Source organism: Dendrobates tinctorius, unplaced genomic scaffold, assembly GCF_039654945.1.
Source record: "Dendrobates tinctorius isolate UK_male_01 unplaced genomic scaffold, ASM3965494v1 ptg000011l, whole genome shotgun sequence".
Lineage (NCBI taxonomy): Eukaryota > Metazoa > Chordata > Amphibia > Anura > Dendrobatidae > Dendrobates > Dendrobates tinctorius.
In genome coordinates this window covers 24444815-24468727 of record NW_027361679.1, presented here as the reverse complement: position 1 = coordinate 24468727, position 23913 = coordinate 24444815, and the positions used below count along the sequence as shown (strand labels likewise).

Genomic DNA, 23913 nt, shown 5'->3' with positions numbered 1-23913 from the left:
TTTAATGAAAACGAGGTCAGTGATAAAGCATTAAAAATTGACTACAAGCTTTCTGCATGACTCCATTATTTCCTCGAATATGTATATGCTATATTATTATTAGTGATGAGCGCAAGTGCTTGCTATTCGAGTTTGCCTAGGGTGCTCGGGTATGCACCGAGTATCACGAGTGCTCGAGTGACAGGCTCTATCTACTCTGCTTGTTTCCCGGCTGATAGACAGCCACAAAACATTCGGGGATTGCCAACAGCCGCGAAACACGCAGAAGTGGGGACTCGAACACGTCACTTGAGCACCCGAAGTACTCGGTGCATGCCAGAGCACCCTAGGCGAACTTAAGTAGCGAGCACTTGTGCTTATCACCAATTATTATCTTTGTGATTCGAAGTACTAAACAAACTTGGTGAGCTAAATATGTAAAGGACTCCCCAGCATACAGACAGTTACCCTTTGAAAAAAAGTTTTTTATGGTTCCAGCACACGATGTGAAAAAGTTAAGAAAAGCCTTTATTTAATCCATAATTAAAAAATGCAATTCCAGTGATGCTTTTATCATCACTGGAATTGCATTTTTTAATTATGGATTAAATAAAGGCTTTTCTTAACTTTTTCACATCGTGTGCTGGAACCATAAAAAACTTTTTTTCATTGAGCATTTCTCCCAGATGGGGATGGATCCACTCCGTGCACCGAGATTATGGAAAGGAGGACTGGGCAGGCTGAACCAGGTGAGCTGAAGATCAATTCTACATTGTTAGACAGTTACCCTTTGCCTGTGTTGTTTTCAGGAAGAGACAGACATAATTTGTGTTCAAGGCATAGGACCATTAATGATGCAAGCGGGAGCAGTTGGGCACCATTGATTATTACGGGATCTGTCCAGATTCTGTTAGGGGTTTCTTTTTAAAATAGAAGAAAAAAAATGCAGCATGCAGACATTTTCTTTTCATTCTAAAAACTGACAAAAACAGTACCTAGAAAGACCCTACATAATAACCAATTTCAGCCTTTTGCTTCCGTGAACTTCAGTTATGCAACAGATCCATTTTGGACAATAAAGGGAACGTTTAACCATGAAAATGCAGTCCGATCTGTGATAGAGTAGGGGGAGATGAGTAGACTGAGATATAGTTTTGAGAGACAAGATTCAGTATAACACTTGCTTTAATCAATTAATCCTCTGCACTTTGAGATTTTCAGTCCTACCAGTGACTGTATAAGTGCGCACAGGGATGGCTGTCAGCCACTGATCAGACTGAAAATCCCAGAAAGTGCAGAGGTTTTATTGATTAAAACAAAGTGTTACACTGAATCTTGTCTCACAACACTATATTAGTCTACTCAGCCCCCCCCGCTCTATAACATGGCGCCTTCAGATTGTAATGCATTTCCATGGTGACAGGTTCCCTTTAATTTGAAAGGCTTGTCCCCAGAAAAGTAACAGATAAACAGAATGTCTGAATGCAGGTATGCACATAGCCTTACTAGTGGATTTGCCGTGTAGATTCCACACCGGAAATCCACAGCTAGTGACAGCACAACACGTGTATAGAGATTTGAAGTTATATCACTCCTTAAATGTATAGGATTCATCGTATGCAGAAATATTCTATCATGTATGAACTTACCGTAAGTGTCATCAGAAATCACTTAGCTGACATCTGGAAAATATCTATGGCCACTTTATGTAATTGTTTACAACTGTAAAACCTTTTTTCATGGAAAAGGGGCATTTACTGAAATTATTTCTATGACAGGTTACTTCCTTTGTGAATTCCATAATACTCTCACATGATAAAAAAAAAATATCACCGGGCTGTTTTGTGCGTACAATATGTATATGGCCACATGATAATATTCATCTATAAAGGGACAACTACTTAGAGGCATTGTCCGGCCTTAGAGTACAAGTCTGCAGTCGCTCTATGTGATTGTAGATTTGCGAATCCTCACAGCGCGCACATTGTGTGCTGTGAGGATTGTCTGGTGCCAGGAGCAGGTCACCATGTCACTGCAAGTATGTGATTTGCATATAGTGGTCACATGCTGACTAAAGGTGCATTGAACAAGACCGGGCATGTCTAGTCTGAATGTGGCAGGGAATACGCAAAACACAGTGGGCACTGTGAGATTTCATGGTGGTCCGTGAATGGAGAGTACAATTGGTTATGCTTCTTGCTATTTCAAAAGGATTGTGCTGATAAGTAATTTGCCTTGTTAGACTCAGAAACCACAACACCGTCGCAAATCAATTACATCATAGACAATGTCTGCAACCGTTGACAAAAAAATCTCTTGGGTTTCACCATAGTATTTTTCCGTGTGGCAGTGAAATAGCACTGCAAGCTGCACTATTCTTGCTGTCAATAATAATGGAATCTGAGCAGAGGCCGATGTGGAGTGAGACATAGCTGGCATTACACTACACCCCAGAAACTGTTGGATGTGGTTTGCTTTCTCCCATTTATTATTGTAAGCCTAAGGCTGGTTTCATGTCAGTTTTTATTTCTTACATGTAAAGAAAAAAAATTCTTGTGATTACGTGAGTGTGCTATCCATTTTTCTCCTGAGGGCCATTGACTTGAGATGGAATAACATGAATCTAAGAAGAACACATCTCCTTTTAATTTTTGCCAACAATCGTTCTGAAAATAAAAGGACATGTAAAAAAGCACATTGATTGTGATGGGTCATTGATCAATCTGCAAAATTAAAGGTTAGAAGGCGTGTCCAAAAAATTTGATGTGTTAAAGAGCACTAAGAAAAGTATTAAAAGCACCTCCAATGAAGTGAAGGTGATGCAGGTAGGTCACCAATTCTATTTTGCAATGGTAATTTGAACAATGAAAATTTGAGACTGATCGATAGCTACAAGCAATTAGATATTCATTTCCACTTATTGTAATAAATCTCTCTTCCAAATTATAACGATTTATTAAATAATATTTTGAGGTCTGCCAATGAGAAATGATAAGATATATGGATTTTTATATTTCGGCTCACATCCTCTTCCTGAAGCAACACAATATGTTTTCTGCTCTACATATGATTGTGCTTTGTGACCCATTCTTAGAATTTCTCCAAGACTATCAATAGATCAATTAGTTGTTATAAAGAAGATTACCAGAGCTGATAATCAAGATCAAGTTATTTTGTCATTGGTAGTCAGGATTTTTTGATCCGTTTATTCAATGCCAATAATATAATACACAAAAACATACACATTTTAGTGCTATATTAAACATACAAATTCAGGTGCCTATGTCTCACAGGAGCAGTGATCTACTAAAAACAGTACATAAAAGTCATAGAAAATTGGCCAATGGCTAAAAAGTAAATAAATACAATGGATTGTGGGATCATTCTATTTTCTATCTGTGGCATGGAGGAACCTCCGGTGAAGTGAGATACACTACAATATGTAACCATTATGAGCTGAGCTGGTGCTTTGACATGTCTATACATTTATTCTGTTGGACTGTATGTAGTACAAAGACCATGTTTCTGGATAAAGAATGTGCTATTCAATATCGAAGGTAATACTAAAGTGGTGCAGACAGCTGTGCTGCTCTTGTATTGCTCTAATATACAACTCATTGTAACTCATTCTTTTATCAACTTCAGAATCAAAAAAGGCCGATGTGAAAAGGCGTTTCTGGCACTGCATTTAACGGCACACTTATTGTCATTTCAGGAGCTCGGCTTAATTCTGTTTGCCTACTGAGATGAAAATACAAATTCAACACATATAAAACTGTTATCAAATGTTGCTTCCGGAAAGACAATGTGAATTTAATCATTAATATCCACTGTATCGTGAAAATGAAAATAAAAATAAATGGGATTGCATTACAAAATAGAGTGATGTGATAGTCACCCAAAACCCTGTACAGTAATTAAATAAAAAATGTCCACGACATTCTTAAGTGCAAAAAAAAGAAATTTAGCTACTAGTTGATGTGGCAAAATATTTTAACAATTTTACAGAAAATTATTCTATGACAGCAGAAGGAGGAGGATGACTACAGCAGTTAGGTCGTCTGAAATTCTTAAGTATTGATTGGAATACCCTGTGCTGTCTTCTTTTGTGCTTTTTACCTGAAGAATCAGAACAAATCGATTTTCGGTTTTGCTTTAATTTTTCCCTAATCATTTTCTCATGTTCTCTGATTTGTCTTTGTAAGTGGTTCTGTATAGCAATTCCTAAGGCCTCTGGGTCATTAGAAGCGCCATAAACTTCCCATGTCATGCCCTGTTCATCCCATACCACATCTTTCACGCTTTTAGATGGCTGTTTTGCCTGGCTTTTAGCCTCTCCACTTGAACTTGGACTTGATTTTTTTCCACTTGACTTGGGAGGTTCAGAGGTAGGTAAGGTGACCAGAACTGGTTCCTTTTTCTCTTCTCTTGCTTTTCTTAGTCGAGGTGTGAGCTGTAATGCACTCTGATCTGTTGCCGGTCTGGTTTGCACACTTATACTGCTTGATGTTTTGGCATGTTCTCCTTCTTCTTGATCTTTCCTAACCAAAACCTCTAGTATTTCTTCTACATGACCACCAGTGGCACCAATAGAACTGTTGACTTCAACTTCAACATGAAGTGGAGTGGGCTTTTCTTCTTTCTTTGGCTTTTTTATATCTGTGGTGATTATTGCCTGGGTCGAACCCTGTTCATTAGTAATTTTAAAATGAAAAGGTTTGCGATCAGAGCTTCCTTCCCCTGGGACATTAAGAGTGTCTGTCTGTTCATTGTCTTGCCGAATATTATGTAATTGAATGCTTTCTATTCCACTTAAATGATGAAGCCTAGCTTTGCTACCCAGATCATGAGCTGCCCTGAACTGAGGCTGCTCATTAAACTTGTCCTTTGTCATCTGACAAGCTTTGGGTTGATTACTATTTTCTATGTTTATTTGGTAAACAGGTTTTACATTCATTAAAATTGGAGAGGCATTAGCCATTTGCTTTTGTGGCTTAGGGTGGTTTTCTCTTAGACACAACCCTTGTCCATCTAACTCACTTCTATATAAAACCTGTGAATTTCTTGATAGCTCTGGTCTCTGAAAGGGGGACCGTATCATATCAGGTGAACTTTTTGTGTGCAACTGGAGAGGCTGAGGACCCATTGCATCAGGAGGCTGAAAACGTACTTTCTGAGCTAAATGGTTTTGAGACAATTGTGAATGTAACGCAAAACTGGCACGGTCCATCTGAGGATTTCCCGGGTTGCCCTGATATATTATACACACTTGTTCCTGCCTTTCTTTAAGCCCTGGTGAATTGGATTTCAGAAATGCAGCCAATATGCTTGGACTAGTGGACACAGATTTATTTTCTACATTTGCTACAGCTTGTACTTCAGCATCTTGCTTAGCCCAGCTTTCGAGCTGAGACGTCATTGTACCCATCTCCTTAAACTTGCAAACTAACTGTAAATCCAGGGTATTACGATTGCCATTTGTATGCACATCTTCCTCAGTCTGACTAAACTGTAAACCCTGCACAGTTAGAGGTTCATTGTCATGATTTTCTATTTTTGCTTCATTTTGTACTGGATCGGAGATTAGACTTGTTTCTGTCTGATTTTTCTCAGTTACTGTTTCTTGGCTTGGGGAAGAAATGTGCCCATTTTCGTCAGTATCTAATATTTTATTGTCCACATTTTTTGACATTTCAGACACCTGTGTGATTGAATTACTACTCCCTACTTGATTTTCAGTTGCTGTTTGAACCACAGTTACATCTTTTGGCAAGTGACTCTCTTCAGTTGCTGGTTTTTCAGTTGGCATCGTCAAATGTTCAGGAATAGATGATACAATAGATGACTGTAACTGTATTGCGCTGTTAGTAGCGGCAGCATCTTGACTAGTTTCATTGATGGCTTGTGATTCTATACTTGTTGAATCCAAGGGTGGCAAGGTATCAGATTGTGTACAAGTCCTGAATGATGACAATGTTTTATTGGTTTGCTGTTCTTCAAGTTCACATATATTTTCATCACTAGGACTTTCTGTGGATAGTTTGCAATTTAGATCTGAAGAACAAATGCCTGCAATTTGTACAACGTTCCCATTGTTGTTTGACATGGTCCGTTTAAGCTGGAGAGCATCCTCCTGGGATACAGAAGGGCATTCCTCCTCTTTTGATGTAGGTGATGACCTGTCAGACCCAGAAGGATCTGGTACAGTCCCCATGGAATCTGAATTTCTTGGACAAAATCTTCAGGCAGAATTACAACGTTTTATAAGGCAACAGTTTAACAGACAAGGATGGGGTCTTGAGTTCTCAAACCTGCATAAGAAAAAAAAAGGTTTAAATGTTTAAATAAAAAATTCTGGAAAAAAATCTAATGTAAAATGAAAAAATCTGATACATAAAAATACAAAGATCATATCAAGCTAAAATCCAAGTGAATCTACTGTTTTGCCCAGAGTTTTATGCAGATCCAGAATACTAGTGTAAGACATATACTTTTGTCTAATTTACCTTATTTGAAGCTTATTATCAATTTGTATGAAATATTACAAGTGTTGTCTGAAGCCTTACATCGAACCTAATACTCAATATATAATCATTTATTTGTAAAAACTAAATTACTTTTGCAATATATACCAATTAAAAATTTCATAATGTTTCCCTTGTAATTTAACTTCATTTGTATTTTCTACATCCAAAGACATTTTGTTTCAATCTTCCAGAATGCACTGGAATTTTCAAATGGAATGCAATCAGTGGGCCTGTTCTGCTGTCACTCACCCCTGCTTATTTTTCCACCCCGAAACGGTATAGCATTAGGAAGCTGGCACAGCAGTCACTTCCCATAACTGCTATCACCACCCTGAAAGTGTCTATCATTAGTGATGTCTGTTTAAGGGGATGGATGGATTAATTTATCTTTTACTGTGTCAATTTCGACACATGCTCAATATGATCTCTCTGCACACCATGTTCTCTTCTTGCAATCCTCTTTTTATTGGTTTTACTACAACAAGCAAAAGAAGACAAACAATGTATTGTATTTTCCGGCGTATAAGACGACCTCCCAACATTTCCAGCTAAAATAGAACATTTTCTTAAAAGTCGGGGGTCTTCTTATATGCCATGTGTCATCTTATATGCTGGGTGCGGCGGAGTGGTCCCGATGACAAAGGGAGGGTGTACGTGGAGTTATCATCCCCCTTTTACCTCATTGGTGGCAGTGGTGCTGTCTGTGGGTCTCTGTGCTGGGGATCGGCGGCTACTCCATCTGCACTGTGGCGGCTCTGTGCTGGGGATCGGTGGTGGCTCCTCTTCGTTCAGCGTGGGGGCGCTGTGCTGGGGGGCGGCTGCGGAGGCTCTCTGTTCAGCATTGGGGCTCCTGCGGCATTTCCCCAAAGCCTGGAGGCCCAGGCAGCTCCATTGCTGCGATGCGGTGGCCTCCCTGAAAATAGCCACCGGAGCCCATGTATGCTCAGATTCAGATCTCGTCTCCTGAGATCTCGGGACGAGATCTGAATCTGAGCATGCGTGGGTTCCGGCGGCCATTTTCCCGGAGGCCACCACATCACAGCAATAGAGCTGCCCGGGCCTCCGGGCTTTGGGGAAATGCTGGAGGAGCACCGACGCTGGACAGAGTCTCCGCAGCCACCCCCCAGCACAGCACCCCCACCCTGAACAAAGAGGAGCCGCCGCTCACCCCCAGCACAGAGCCGCCACACTGCTGAAGGAGCAGCCGCACCGCTGCCACCAATGAGGTAAAAGGGGGATGATAACACCATTTACACCCTCCCTTGTTCATCGGGACCACTCTCCCCATATGCATTCGTCGTATAAGACGACACCCGGCGTATAAGACGACCCTACTTTTAAGCAGATTTTCAGGGGTTAAAAAGTCGTCTTATACGCCGGAAAATATGGTAAATATACACAAGGTTACAAGATATGCACTTCCTTGAAACATTCTTCCATTGGTTACTATTACCACCTAAAGACCATATTTCAGTTTTCCAAATATGACAGTGTGGTCAATGAATGGAACGGGCTGCCACGAGAGGTGGCGAGTTCTCCTTCAATAGAAATCTTCAAATAGAGGCTGGACAGACATCTGTCTGGGATGATTTGGCAAATCCTGCTTTGAGCAGGGGGTTGGACCAGATGGCCCAGGAGGTCCCTTCCAACTCTACAATTCTATGATTCTATGAATCAATGAAGTAGTCATATCAATTGGGTCTAAATTAGTCCAAAAATCGAGAGTTCTTTAGCAAATCCGGAAAGTATCCAGTGCACTTGTCCATAATAAATCCAGTTGACAATCTCATACCAACACTGACACAATGGATAGGCACTAGACTCTGTTGTCGTACATTCCTGTCTGGACTGGAAACCTTTACTTATACAAATACACTCATGAGGTGTAACCAAATGAACAATTCAAACAATAACATGAGATTAGGAGGAGGAGAGGAACAGATTAAGGAAAATAGGGGAGAAGAAAATGGCGTGACTACGAGAGCCCCTCAACTACCAGTGAAGATCAAAGATGGTGGTGTGCTGCAATATAACAGCAGAACCCTAGGGGGGATTCAACGCTATCCCATAAAAGGCCAAGTTCTGAAAAGTTAATCAACTAAATCTAGTCTGGCAATCATCATGACTAGCCAGAGGCCCGGTTCCCCATGAGACTTAAATACTCCTTTGATTTCCTATACATTACCCATGGTGTCCAGATTCTTCTGAATTTGTCTGGGGTAAAGTATGCATAAGCTGCTATATCCTCTATACGAGTTCTGGTCAACTTTATGAACCCATTCCAAGGTACTCGAACTATTTTGGGTGCGCCATTTCATAGGTATTAGCAGTTTGGCCGCTGCTATTAAAAATAATAACATCTTATGTTTTGCACTGTGACAAACTGCTAGACCAGTTAAGGAAGACAAGACTCGGTTGTGGAGATTCAGGAAGCCAACATACCCTAGAAATAATTTTTAAGGTGCTCCTCCAGAACGGTTTGATCCTCTCACATGACCTCCAAATGTGCAGAAAAGACCCTCTAGCAGTTTCGCATCTCCAGCATGTTGGGGAGGTACTGTGTTTTTTTCAGGGGTGGTGTACCACCTTGTGACTATCTTGTATGAATTCTCCTGAACTGTTACACACTTGGATGGGCCAAATGAATTTTTGCATGTGTTCTACTTCCCAGTCCTCTAATTTGAGGCCTAGCTCTTCCTCCCACCTTAGAATGTAGGCTCTTCTTTCAGGGATTGAATCCACCAAAAGAGATTGATATATTTTTGTCAAGACCCCCCTAGGTTGTTTAAGTTGCTTTAATAATGATTCAAAAATAGTTTCCTAGTGGGGTGTCCTACCTGTATATAAGAGTTTATAGCATTTTTGAGTCTGGAAAGGTGAAGGAAATGAAAATGATATTTGGGGAATCTGGTTTGTAATTCTGAATGCGTAAGAAGTGTACCATTAACAAGGAGTGACTCTACATCAGTTCTCAACGTATGAAGGAGATCAGATGATTTTGTTCTAGTCTGGTTTAGGTAGAGCCCTGGTAAATCCATAACTCTGACCAAGTAGCCCAAGAGTGTACTATAGATCTGGAAATCGCATTTGGAATCTCTAATTTATGTCTAAATTCTTTAGATGCATGGAGTACGGTATTGATTGGTATTGGCATTGAGGTGTCTATTTTTCTCTATAGCTTGTATTTGGGGGTCTCTTGCCCAAGCAATGATCATGGAGAGAATAGCTGCTATGTGATACTTTTGCAGATCAGGTACTCCCATTCCCCCTTTTATTCTCGGTAGTGATAAAGTATTAAAATTGAGCCTAAGCTTAGAACCTTTCCAGATGCATTTACCAAAAATGGAACGTGTTTTATGGAAAAACGTCACAGGAACCTTTATAGGGAGCATTCGCGACACATATCTAATCCTAGGTAATATGAAACTTTTGAGCAAATTTTTGAATCCCATCCAAGAAATAAAGCGTACTCTCCAAGAATTAATCAATTGCACTGTAGAGCTAATGAGTGGTACAAGGTTTAATGTAAATAAAGAGTGTCAATGGGGACTCGGTTTAATTCCCAAATACGTAATGTATCATGAGCTCCATTTAATTGGGAATTTGGACTTAATTTCTTGTAGAGACGAACTTTGGACATTTAGGCTCATTGCTTCTGATATCTCTAAATTAATTTTGAAATTTGACAATACCCCAAGTGCTGCTTGGATTTCCTTATTAGGATTGGTCAGCAACAGAAGTAGATCATCTGCAAATGCAGCTGTGATATGTGACACGTCTGCAATCTGTACTCCCTCTACATCTGGATGTTGCCTAATACTCTGAATCAGTTTCCATTGCCAATATAAATAAGGATGGGGAGAGAGGACAACCCTGACGAGTCCCATTACTGATCTTGAAGGGTGAGGAGAGATCTCCATTCACCCTTAACCTCGCAGTTGGACATGTGTACATTTAAAAAATCGCTTATATTACCATCAGGGGAAAGCCAAATTCTTTCAGGGTTTCTCCCATGTAAGTTCAGTCCACCCTGTCAGATGCCTTCTCTGCATCTGTTCCCATCAATATCAAGGGTCTGTGATTAATGTGTGCATGTTGTAATAAGTGTAAGATCTGTATTGAATTGTCCCTACCCTCCCTGCCGCCAACAAACCCTGTTTGTTCTGGCGATACCAGTGTGTCTATGATCAAGCCCACTCTTTTAGCAATCATTTTTGCAAAAAATTTTAGATCATTATTTATCAATGATATTTGTTTATAGTTGCTGCATAGTTCTGGATCTTTACCTTCTTTATGAATTAATGTGCACATCATGTTCTTTCTCCTTTAATGTGCACTGCCAGTGTGCTCTCTCTAGTGCTGTAAAGAGAAGTGATGAGCCGGTGAGGGAGGGAATATTGAGTTTTGGGCTGGGGTCACATTACTGAATCCACAATAAAAATTCTGCTTTTAAAATAATAAAGAGGTACTATTCTATTATATGATATTGTAAACAAGGATTCATATTTTTTCTCAAAAATATTTTTTTTTTCAGTTTATAAAGAGTAATTATGGAGAAAAAAAGATATTTGATATGAATCTACATATAGACAGGACAGGAAAAATGCAGAAAAGAATACAGAAGACATAGCGTATATGCACCTTCTTGTAAATGATTCAAAACAATTAAAGATAAAAATATTTCAGCAACTGATATCTTTGCTCTTTTTTGTATTCTACTGCCAAGATAAATTTTCAGTTCTTCTAATTTTGTTTTGTTAGCTATATACACAAAAGGTGGGCTTCAGTGTGTCACTGACATGTTCTAAAACTTTTAAAAATATGCTAACAATAATAGAATTGATTACCAAACTATGCCTTATATTTCTTGAAAGAACATACTCTTGTGTAGATAAAAGGGGTTTTCCCACAAAGTACATTTTAATCAAGAAATCTTGGAATACTACGTTCCACAATTAGACGTTTAAAAAAATGTTCCTGTGCTGAGATAATCTTATAAATGTGCCCCTGCTGGTTTCTGTAAGGAAAAACATTTCCCTTACTGTTTAAAAACATATTTTACCTCATGGAAAGAATCAGTTGTGATTGCTTGCTGTAATGTCTGAATACTCTCATTTGCTTCCTTTGCTGTTTAAGAGCTGTGATATTTGCCAACCATGAACTGGAGCAGCTATACATGATCACACACAGCGATTACACAGTACATAGCAGAGGCACATTTATAAGGTTATCTCTATACAAGAATATCTTTATACACATTCAATTATGGAACCTGTTTTTATTCTAAGATCTAATAATTAAAATGTACTCTATTTGTGGGACAACCCCTTTTAAGAAAATCCATTTTCATACAGTCACTGGAACTTTTAACAAGTATACATAATCTGGTAGGCCACAAAAATTGGCAGTGGGATACCAAATAACTGTGCAAAATCTTGGAAGGACACTGAAACTAAAAATAATGTGTCTAAAAGGATATATAATCTAAAAGAACCCATTACTTAGAAGAGTAAGGCTGCGTTCACACGTTCAGGTTTTTTGCGTTTTCGCGGCGGTATTTACCATGCGATTTTGCCGTGAAAATGCACAAAAACAGCATCCCATGCATTCCTATGGGATTCCGTAATGCTGTGCTAATGCTGCGGATTTTCCCGCGGCGGAATCGCATTGTGGAAAAATCCGCAGCATGCTCATTAATTTGCGAAATCACGGCGATTCCGCCCACGTGGGAATGCATTGTTCTGCTTACTTTCCGCATGTGGCTGTGCACACCATGCGAAAAGTAAGCAGAACATTTGCGGATGGTACCCACGGTCCGGAGGAGAGGAGAATGTCCTTAGGACTGTGGGTACCATATCCATGTAAAAAATAGAATTAAAATAAAAAAATCGAGTTATATTCACCTACCCATGTCCTGCGCAGCGTCCCCAGGCTTCAGCGATACACGCAGCAGCTCCTGTTCCCTGTAATGCATTGCGATGACCTTTGCTAACGTTGCGAGACTGCGATGTCATCAAAGGTCATTGCCGCAATGCATCACTGGGAACGGTACCTGCCATCAGCATTGCGATGATCGGGAATGCTGTGCGGGATACGCGGAAGGTGAGAAAAAACACCATTATTTTTTTTTATTATTTTTAACTTTATATCTTTTTACTACTGATGCTGCATAGGCAGCCTCAATAGTAAAAAGTTGATCACACTCATCAAACACTATGTTTGACGAGTGTGACCAACCAGTCAATCAGTTCTCCAAGTGATGCTACAGATCGCTTGGAAAATGCTAGCATTCTGCAAGCTAATTACGCTTGCAAATCGCTAGTTTTTCTGCAGGAAAATTGCGGAAATTTAAAATGCGATTTTCCCGCAGAATGGAATTCCGGAATTCTCATGGTAACTTCCGCGGGAATTCCGCTACGTGTGAACTTAGCCTAAATATAGAAAAATGAAGTACATTGGATATAAAACACTGCAGCTAGCCATCTGGGATTGTAAGGATTGATGAGTTAAAAGATGAAACTGGAAGTGGAAGTAACAGAACCAAATTCAACCAAAGCAATTTTTACCTACAATCTTACATTGTCTCTTACTTTTGCGCATTACTATAGTTTGAGCCAGAGTAAGTTGCTTATCTTGTAAGATCAACCCATCCCCGCAGAATTTTATAAATCTCCATCTTTAATACAATCCGGCTTAGGTAGTTTCTGACTTTCTCCATTTTACCAGCTAAAAGCAGACAGTAAAATGTTTAAGCATATTAATCTCAAGCACACTATGTACAGAGCAGCTGTCAGGCAGGGGGATGGGAAGGGCGGTGAAAGAAGATTCTGAGGCTACATGTGTGTATATTGGAATGGAAATGCATTTCTACCTATTCATACATAGATGCATAAACACACACACACGGTAACAAAAGTGTGCATTTATATAAGCATTAAGACACAACACAGTCACATTGCAATAAGTATTTCAAATCAAGTATGTAACAATGTAGTCTGCTTTTACAAACATTTGTGAAACAAAGAGCTCTTCCTAATGCTTCACCATACCAAGACATTTTCGACAATTGCTTCCAACTTTGTGGGCACAATTTGAAGAAGGCCCCTTTCTGTCCCAGCATGACTGGGCCACAGTGGAAAAAGCAAGGTCTATTAAAGCCAAGGTGGGGAGAGTTTGGTGCAGAAGAACTTAAAGGGGTTGCCCACTACTTGGAAAACCTCTTCTCGATCTGAATGTTTGGCGCTGATACAATAAAAACACTTACTCTCACATCCCTTAATGGGACCATTCCAGCAGTGTCGGGACTTGCCTTTCTGGGGCTCTTGTGTTGCAGTTATGACATGTGATCCCTGCTCCCAATCATCGTCAGCATCACTATGCCTGCCTTCTGGATGTATTGAAGATCAAGTGACTTCCTCGATGTTCAATTTGTATGAAGGCGGGGATGTCAGTGCTGATTGGATGCAGGGCTCACGTGTCATAACAACTGCACGAGAGCCCTGTGAAACGTGAGTGCCTGCACCGTTGGACTGGCACCAACACGGGAGTTAAGTATACAGTTGTGGCCAAAAGTATTGACACCCCTGCAATTCTGTCAGATAATACTCAGTTTCTTCCTGAAAATGATTGCAAACACAAATTCTTTGGTATTATTATCTTCATTTAATTTGTCTTAAATGAAAAAACACAAAAAGAATTGTCCTAAAGCCAAATTGGATATAATTCCACACCAAACATAAAAAAGAGGGTTGACAAAAGTATTGGCACTGTTTGAAAAATCATGTGATGCTTCTCTAATTTGTGTAATTAACAGCACCTGTAACTTACCTGTGGCACCTAACAGGTGTTGGCAATAACTAAATCACACTTGCAGCCAGTTGACATGGATTAAAGTTGACTCAACCTCTGTCCTTGTGTGTACCACATTGAGCATGGAGAAAAGAAAGAAGACCAAAGAACTGTCTGAGGACTTGAGAAACCAAATTGTGAGGAAGCATGAGCAATCTCAAGGCTACAAGTCCATCTCCAAAGACCTGAATGTTCCTGTGTCTACCATGCGCAGTGTCATCAAGAAATTTAAAGCCCATGGCACTGTGGCTAACCTCCCTAGATGTGGACGGAAAAGAAAAATTGACAAGAGATTTCAACGCAAGATTGTGCGGATGTTGGATAAAGAACCTCGACTAACATCCAAACAAGTTCAAGCTGCCCTGCAGTCCATGGGTACAACAGTGTCAACCCGTACTATCCGTCGGCATCTCGATGAAAAGGAACTGTATGGTAGGAGACCCAGGAAGACCCCACTTCTTATCCCGAGACATAAAAAAGCCAGGCTGGAGTTTGCCAAAACTTACCTGAAAAAGCCTAAAACGTTTTGGAAGAATGTTCTCTGGTCAGATGAGACAAAAGTAGAGCTTTTTGGGTAAAGGCATCAAAATAGAGTTTACAGGAGTAAAAAAGAGGCATTCAAAGAAAAGAACACGGTCCTTACAGTCAAACATGGCAGAGGTTCCCTGATGTTTTGGGGTTGCTTTGCTGCCTCTGGCACTGGACTGCTTGACCGTGTGCATGGCATAATGAAGTCAGAAGACTACCAACAAATTTTGCATCATAATGTAGGGCCCAGTGTGAGAAAGCTGGGTCTCCCTCAGAGGTCATGGGTCTTCCAGCAGGACAATGACCCAAAACACACTTCAAAAAGCACTAGAAAATGGTTTGAGAGAAAGCACTGGAGACTTCTAAGGTGGCCAGCAATGAGTCCAGACCTGAATCCCATAGAACACCTGTGGAGAGATCTAAAAATGGCAGTTTGGAGAAGGCACCCTTCAAATATCAGGGACCCGGAGCAGTTTGCCAAAGAAGAATGGTCTAAAATTCCAGCAGAGCATTGTAATAAACTCATTGATGGTTACCGGAAGCGGTTGGTCACAGTTATTTTGGCTAAAGGTTGTGCAACCAAGTATTAGGCTGAGGGTGCCAATACTTTTGTCTGGCCCATTTTTTGGAGTTTTGTGTGAAATGATCAATGTTTTGCTTTTTGCTTCATTCTCTTGTGTTTTTTCAATTTAGACAAATTAAATGAAGATAATAATACCAAAGAATTTGTGTTTGCAATCATTTTCAGGAAGAAACGGAGTATTATCTGACAGAATTGCAGGGGTGTCAATACTTTTGGCCACAACTGTAAGTGCTTTTATTTTATCAGCGCCAAACATTCAGATTGAGAAGGGGGTTGTCCTAGTAATTTGTGAGGTGATGAGGAATATGCCGCTGACCGTCACCTACCATTAACCATTCGCATGTTGTTTGCAGCTGCTGTTCTATTCTATTAGGAATGTACAATCGACAATATTATTGCCTGCAGACCGTATTAATCACTAACCACAGGAGGTCACTGCTTCCCATGCAACTGTTTGATGACTCTGGCTTAAACTGGTTTGTGCAGGATTTATCAATTCTGTGCGGAGAAATGGAAACAGTGATTCTATTGGCAAAGACTTCTGTTATGTTAAATATACTCTGTTCTGCTGGTGTGAACTGCAATTGGTCATAACCAGACAAAACCCCAGACCAGTAGGCAGTGCAGGCAATTGGGAGAAAGTGCCTGACAGGAAGAGGTTGGTTCGGTGTCCATCTTAGGAGAGCGAAGTCAGAGCAAGATGGAGGATGTAGGACGTCTGTGTCAAGCGCTATCCACTGAGCCAAAATCCCCAGGATCTGACATCTGTGACGCATAGTCAGCTGTAGTACCATGTACTGATTAGAAACTCATCATCCCTTGATCAAACAGCCATCATCCAGGGGGGCTCAGCTCTGCAACAACACAGCAACCAGACAAAGTTCGATAAGTCATGAGCTCAGGCCCATCGCAAGGATTACGGTGGGAGCCTCCATGCACACAGTTAGTTTGGCGCCAAACTTATACAGGCATATACAGGTATTTGAATGCATCAGTGGCCATCAGGCTCAGCTTGCCGAATCACTAGTGACTTAGAGACTATGGCATTAAAGGGGATCTACTGAAGTAAACAGAAGAGATCTGAGGAGCTGCCCATTGCAATCAAATGGTCCTTAAAATGGATATAACTTAATTGCTGGGTTTTATCTGCTCTGTGGTGTGGTGGTGGCAGCGGGCTGTGCTCCGGTGCAGGGGTAGCAGCTCTCTGTGCTTCGTGGGGGGCTCCGCCGGCATTTCATCGAAGCCCGGAGGCCCCCGCACATTGCCAAGATTTGAATCTCATCTCCCGAGATCTCGGGACGAGATCTGAACTTGCGCATGCACTGTCCCCGGACCGGCGTCCATCTTCCCGGCATCCATGTTCCCAGAGGCCACAGTAACATGGCAGCAGCCAGCAAGGGATGTGCGGGGGACGCCGGGCTTTGAGGAAATGCCGGCGGAGCACAGCCCACCGTCACCCTCACCCCTCAGAGCCCACCTGCCCCAGTCCAGCACAGCCCACCTGCCCCAGCACACCTGCCCCAGCACAGCCCAGCTTCCCCAGCACAGCCCAGCTGCCCCAGCACAACCAACCTGCCCCAGCCCAGCCCAGCTGCCCCAGCACAACCCACCTGCCCCAGCACAGAGCCGCGGCCACCACCGCACCAACCTGGAGCACTGAATGACCCCTGTGACCACTCCTCCACCTGTGCCGGATCCCTTCCCAGGTGAATTCGGACTGTAAGACGGACCCCTATTTGACACATTATTATTTTTTCCCTATTTTCCTTCTGAAAATTGGGGTGCGTCTTATGGTCCGGTGCGTCTTATAGTCCAAAAAATACGGTATTTCATGAGTTTTATTTATTTTTTTTAATTCTGTGGAAGCATGGTTGAAAAGCAATGTCTGACTTTCATTTGCTCGTCATCATAGATTTTTTGTTATTACTTTTGTCAGATTCAAGTTATTTGTCACCATCGTGGGTTTTTCTGTCATTAAACGAGGGGTACCAACAATTTTGACCACGTGTGTAAGTTCCCTCAGGGGTCTAGTTTGGAAACTATCACCTGTGTACGGCTTCCACTGTTTAGGCACATCAGGGGGCTCTTCAACATTGTGTCCACTAATTATTGCAGCAAGTTTTACATTCTAAAAGCTCTGCTGTGTGCCCCAACAGCGGTTTTCCCCCATGCATGGGGTATCGATATGCTCAGGAGAAATTGCACAACAAATTTTGGGGTCCATTTTATCCCTGTTACTCTTGTAAAAATTTAAAAAATTGGGTTTCAACTAAAATTTTTGCTACAAAAAGTTAAATATTCACTTTTTTAAACATTCCAAAAATTTCTATGGGAAATGTTATTTATTAACTATTTTGTATGATACATAGTTCTGATTTAAGGACATAAAAAATAAAAGTTTAAAAATCGCTAAATCTTTGCCAAATTTCCAATTTTTCACAAATATACACAAGTCATATTGAATAAATGTTACCACTATCACAATATGTCACGAAAAAACAGTCTCAGAATCAGTGGGATCTGTTGAAGTGTTCCAGAGTTATTACCTCATAAAGTGACACTGGTCAGACTTGTAAAAATTGGCCCGGTCATTAATGTGCAAAAAACCTTGGGGTTTAAAATGACACGGCCAGGTCGCATGTTTCTCCTGCTGCAGTGAGCAGCCTGCATGTCAGCGTCTCTGGGTTTGTCTCAAATCGAACACATTTGGGACATCATTGGTCAACAATCTTGATGATTCATGTTCCCAAGGGCATTCATCGTAGCAGAACACTCCTAAGACGACCATTAATAACCTCAGTGATAGTATAGAATCATAGAATCGTAGAGTTGGAAGGGACCTCCTGGGCCATCTGGTCCAACCCCCTGCTCAAAGCAGGTTTTACTAAATCATCCCAGTCAGATGTCTGTCCAGCCTCTGAAGACTTCCATTGAAGGAGAACTCACCACTTCTCATGGCAGCTTGTTCCACTCATTGATCACTCTAACTGTCAAAAAGTTTTTTCTAATATCTAATCTGTGTCTCCTCCCATTCAGTTTCATCCCATTGCTTCTAGTCTTTCCTTGTGCAAATGAGAATAAAGTTGATCCTTCTACAATGTGACAGCCCTAGCTAATGCATATGCAGGATTTCTGTGTATGGTGCTCATACTCAATACTGAATAAATTGAGGTGTTTTAAAATGTTGTTGCCGTTTTTTCATCAATTTGCATATCACTAACATGTCTATCGATCTTGTGCTTTTCTTATTGCCACACCTTATTTTTTTCGTGTTGTAATTTCCATCTTGAGGTGTGTAGTGGTGTGTAGAAGTGTTATTTTTTATCAATTAAAAAATGCTAAGTGAATGAACAAAAGAAAAATATAAAATCAAATTAATATTTGGTGTGACTACCCTTTATCTTAAACACAATTTCTGCTAAGTACACTTGCACAAAGTCCGGGATTTGGTAGCATTATAGTCAGGTTTAAGAATAACCAGTTATACCAAACAGGTAATAATGATCAATTTTTCATATGTTGTTGAAATATAGTCATTAAATGAAACAGAAACAGATGTGAAAGAGGCATAAAACTGGGTGAGGAAAAGCCACACATTGCTACAAAGTTGAGGTTGTGGACGACAGTTTCATGTCACAGATCATACGCCATGACAAGACTGAGCACAGCAATATGGCCCATAAGCAAAGTCTCTCGCATACAAAGGTTTCAAGATGTTGTTTAAACTCTTCTGAAGAATCTTCAAAAAGGGGCAACTTTGAGGACACTAGATGAGGTGATTTGTCAAGGAAAGTTAGTGCAACATATGATATCATGCTTGCTTCGCTTGGAAAACGGAAGATATTCATCAGTTCAGAACTGTTAACAACCAATGAGACCCAGCTATATCCATCTACAGAAGTGATCTTCATGGAAGAATTACAGCCAAAAACCCATACCTTCAACATGTAAGCAAAGCCAAGTGACTGCAACTGTTCATATAACCCTAGGAACTGGGATGCAGAAAAATGCATCAAGTGCTTTGGACTGATAAGCAAAAATGTAGAATATTTGGCTGTAATAGAAGGCAGTTTTTCCCCAGAGGACTGGGGAGTACAATAATGAGAGTGTGCCAGCAGCAATGAAGCATGGCGGAGGTTTCTTTCAAGTTCGGAGCTGCATTTCAGCAGGCCTGCCTTAGGTTGAAAGGTGCTTTGTGTAAATATGCCATTTGATGCCTTCACACCATTTATTTTTACTTATGAAGAATTTGTGAACTAACAAAATTTGATACTTTTAAACCTTACATGGCGCCTGTACAGATTTTAGTATTGGCCACCCAACCTCTAAAAGGGGTTTTCCAATATTTAGATGTTGAAGAACTATACTTACTGGGAGTCCAACACTCACCAACACTGCTTCATACACTGCATTGTGGCTTTTCACAGGTAGGATAGCATAGCTTCTTTGGAGTGACTATGATCAGCAGCTGCAGTGTTCCGACTCAAAACGTTCACTTCTAGCTGTTGTGGGAGCTAACAGCTGTCAGACATCAAAATCTTATATTGATGACCTACGCTGGCAATTGTCCATCAACATTTAAGTACTAGAAAATCCCTTTAAGGTTCTTTGATTAGTACATGTACCTATGAATGAGTACATGAAAAATGCAGGCCTTGCTGGGTGGAAACCCTAATTCAAGTGTGATCCTGTTTGTGAAGACCAGGGTCAGCACCAGCAACAAGCAAACCTGTGGGCTTACTGTGGCCAGGATTAAATCTGCGACATGTGCTGCAGATGCATGGTGGCTGTGTATACTGCATGTATAGTGAGGGTATATATAGATATTTGTCCAAACAAATACAATATTATAATTTGTCTCATATGTTGAAAGCTGAAACAAAATTCAAAAAATTTAACTGGTAGAATTGCTATTTTTCGGTCATTTTGCCTCTGAACAAAATGGAATTAAAAAAGTTCAGAAAGTCATGTGGAACCCAAAATGTTACCAGTAAAAGGTACAGCTCATAGGTCAAAAAAACAAGCCTGGACAGAACTCTGTTTACCGATTGGATTTACTATTTTAATATTTTGATAGATTGGACATTTCTGAACGTTACAATAAAAAAAGTGTATTTTTTAATTATTTTCTTTTGAATATGGCAAAAGGGCCATGGGGCGGATCTCATAACAGATCGGCAATGACGAGCACGGGGTTCTCCTGCAGACCCCCGGTTGTCATGCTAACCCATCAGCGCTCCGCAATCATGACAGGGGAGCTGATGGACAGGGTTACTGACGTGCTTCCGGAGCAAGCATGTTAAATGCTGCTGCCAGAGATCGACAGTGGCATTTAACATGTGAACAGCTGCGGGTGGACCGCAATTCCACCCACAGCTGGTAGGGCACATGACAGCTGATCAAATCAGCTGTCATGTTCTGAAAACGATGCCCACATCAGAGAGATACACGACATATGACATATATATTCGTCATATGCCGTGAGGGTGTTAAAGAGGTGCGCCGTCCAAAAGAGTCCCCAGCCAATGGCTGAGGACACTTATTATTTAAAGCATCTCCACGTGTTGAAAGGTATCTGAGCAATGTTTTATATCAGTAGTGTTCATGCTTGCTAGTTCTCAGGTCCCCAGTACCTGTTTGCTTGTACTTGCTCTGTGTTCCTGTATTCCAAATGTGCCTGCCACCACCTGCCTGCCTGTATATCAGCCGTGCCTGCCAGCACCTGCCTGCCTATCAGCCGTGCCTGCCAGCACCTGCCTGTCTGTATATCAACCATGTTTGCCAGCACCTGTCTGTATACCAGCCGTTCCTGCCTGCACCTGCCGTGTCTGTCTGTATACCACCATACCTGTCTGCACTTGATGTGCCCGACTGTGTACCAGCAGTCCCTGTCAGCATCTGCCATGCCTGCATATCAACCGTACCTGTCTGCACTTGCAGAGCGATGAAACTCCGCCAACTGCTCAGTCACTCAGAGAGACTAGGTACTGCCTTGGTGATGCTGAGTCAGTTTCCAACTTCGGAAGTTGACGTGATATCAACGGACATCAGAGCAGCAGCCCGGGGTCACGTGATGGGGATGACTGTATAGCGCAATTCACAGGCACATTTGGAAACGCAAGGTATTTGAAGAAAGCCTTATTTCCAAGTTTTAAATCGATCTGCCCACTACACATTGTAGGGGACAACCTCTTTAAATAAGAACAGTGGAAGTGACAATAGAGCCCTAACAAATCCCTGATCTCAATATCAACAAGTCTGTCTGGGGTTACATGATGAGACTAAAGGATTTGCACAAGCCTACATCCATAGAAGATGCTTGAAACCTTCCTGCCGAGTTTCTTGTAAAACTGTATACAAGTGTACCTAAAGAATCGATGCTGTTTTGAAGGCAATGTGTGGTCACACCAGCTATTTATTTGATTTTGTTTTCTCTTTTCTTTATTCAGTTTTTATTCTGTTAACTGGTAACATTATGAATTAAATATTCATAATATATATTTATCTATACAGTATAGAAGTAGAGCTTGCTCAGAAAACGTGGTTATGCTGGTGTGTGTGCATGTTTTCCCATCTGGATGTGCTGTGCAATGTGTATATAAGGATAAATTATCATGAGGTAGAAAGGAGGTTTTGTATTACAATAGGCATCCAGATGGTCATTACGTGGAATTAGGATGCCTCTGATTAGGAACTTAGCCAATACTTGACTCCAATTAGAAAAACATCATCAACATTATTATAGCTTAAGTGATCTTTCGAGGTATCTCCTAGTATATAATTTTCACTCACTCAAAAACGTATCATCCCATAACAACTTGTAAAACAAGTATTCTTGATAAACTAATTCCGTTGATGACAAGAAGTGTCTGTGGGGAGTGGGGGAAGTAGCGAATGCAAAGAACAGCAATTTTGCCAAATATGTATTTTTTTTAATGGAAAGCCATTTAAAAAATAAAATAATTTAAATGTCAACGTGTTATTTTAGCTAAGGGGCCTTTTTAATGAGAGTATATTGATAGACAACCTATTAGGTCATGTCTCTGATGTACTGATTAGGACAAAGGTTAACAGTTAGAGAGTTCTCTGCTGGCCAGAGAGTTCCAGAGAGAGTGAACATTTGGGTTTTCTTTTTATTGTGAACCAAACAAAAATATGACAAAATAACTGAAAACTTCACTGTCCATAATTTCACCCCCTTAAAAGTTAGTACTTTGCAGAAATTACAGCTGCGAGTCGCTTTGGATAAGTCTCTATGTGCTTTCTACATCTTGCGTCTGGAATGTTTGGCCATTACTCAAGGCAAAACTGTTCCAGCTCCTTCAAGTTAGATGGTTTCTTCTGGGGAACAGCAATCTTCAAGTTTGACTGCAGTTCCCCTTAAAAGTGTTGCTTTAGCAGTATGCCTTGGGTCATTGTCTTCTTGGAAGGTGAACCTCCGTCCCAGTCTTAAATCACTGATAGACTGAGACAGGTTTTGCTAAAGAATATCCCTGTATTTTGCACCATCCATCTTCCCCTTGACTCAGACCATTTTTCCTGTCCCTGCTGCCAAAAAACATCCTCACAGCATGATGCTGCCACAACCGTGTTTCACTGTGGGATGGTGTTCTTGGGGTGATGAGCTGTGTTGTTTTGGTGCCAGACATAGCGTTTACCTTGTTGGCCAAAAAGTTCAATTTTGGTCTCATCTGACCACAGCACCTTCCTCTATACATTTGGGGAGTCTTCCACATGTCTGTTGGCAAACTCAAAATGAGTTACAATTTTTGTGTGTAAAGGGAAACTGTCACCAGGTATAACGCTGTTAGCCTGCAGATATGGGGTTATTCGGCCACAATGTGTCAGTCAGGGCACGGTTACAGCGGCCACTCTGTATACTCAGAGCAGTGACTGAACCTGTGACTATAGTCCAAATAAGGAAGAGGAACAGCATCCGGTCTGGGTGAAAAATTGTATCAAAAATTTATTCTGCCAGTACAAAATACACGTTTCGGCCATATTGTGGCCTTTTTCAAGTATGAAAAAGGCCACAATATGGCCAAAATGTGTATTTTGTACTGGCAGAATAAATTTTTGATAACATTTTTCACCCAGACCGGATGCTGTTCCTCTTCCTTATTTGGACTATTGTTCATTTGGGTCCATGAACCTTTGAACTGGCATCCACCCCTCCGTTGTGCTGTCAGCTGCTCTTTGCTGAACCCGTGGCTATGACTGAATACCAAATGCTGGCGGGGAGAATAAAGACAATTTTCTCCCCACTGCATTCGGCTGAATGCAGGAGCTCGGATAGCATCATAATGTTATTAACCTGCAGATTAATCCCATATTTACTAGCTAACAGCATTATTCCTGGTGACAGGTTCCCTTTAAGTAGAAACTTTTTTCCTGCCCAATCTTCCATAAAAGTCACCTCTATGGAGTGTACGACTTATTGTGGTCGTA

The 23913-nt window shown here is 40.9% G+C and overlaps 1 protein-coding gene across 3 annotated transcripts in view; it reads right to left on the bottom strand.

Moving 5' to 3' along the window:
* Positions 1-3165: 3165 nt before the first annotated feature.
* GPRIN3 (GPRIN family member 3) overlaps positions 3166-23913 on the bottom strand; it is a 182345-nt gene continuing 161597 nt past the window's right edge. For all 3 annotated transcript variants that reach the window (XM_073590171.1, XM_073590187.1, XM_073590179.1), the window contains one exon: positions 3166-6290. In XM_073590171.1, coding sequence (XP_073446272.1) covers positions 3992-6193 — 2202 coding nt within the window. In that variant the 5' untranslated portion in view covers positions 6194-6290 and the 3' untranslated portion in view covers positions 3166-3991. The remainder of the gene's footprint in view (positions 6291-23913) is intronic.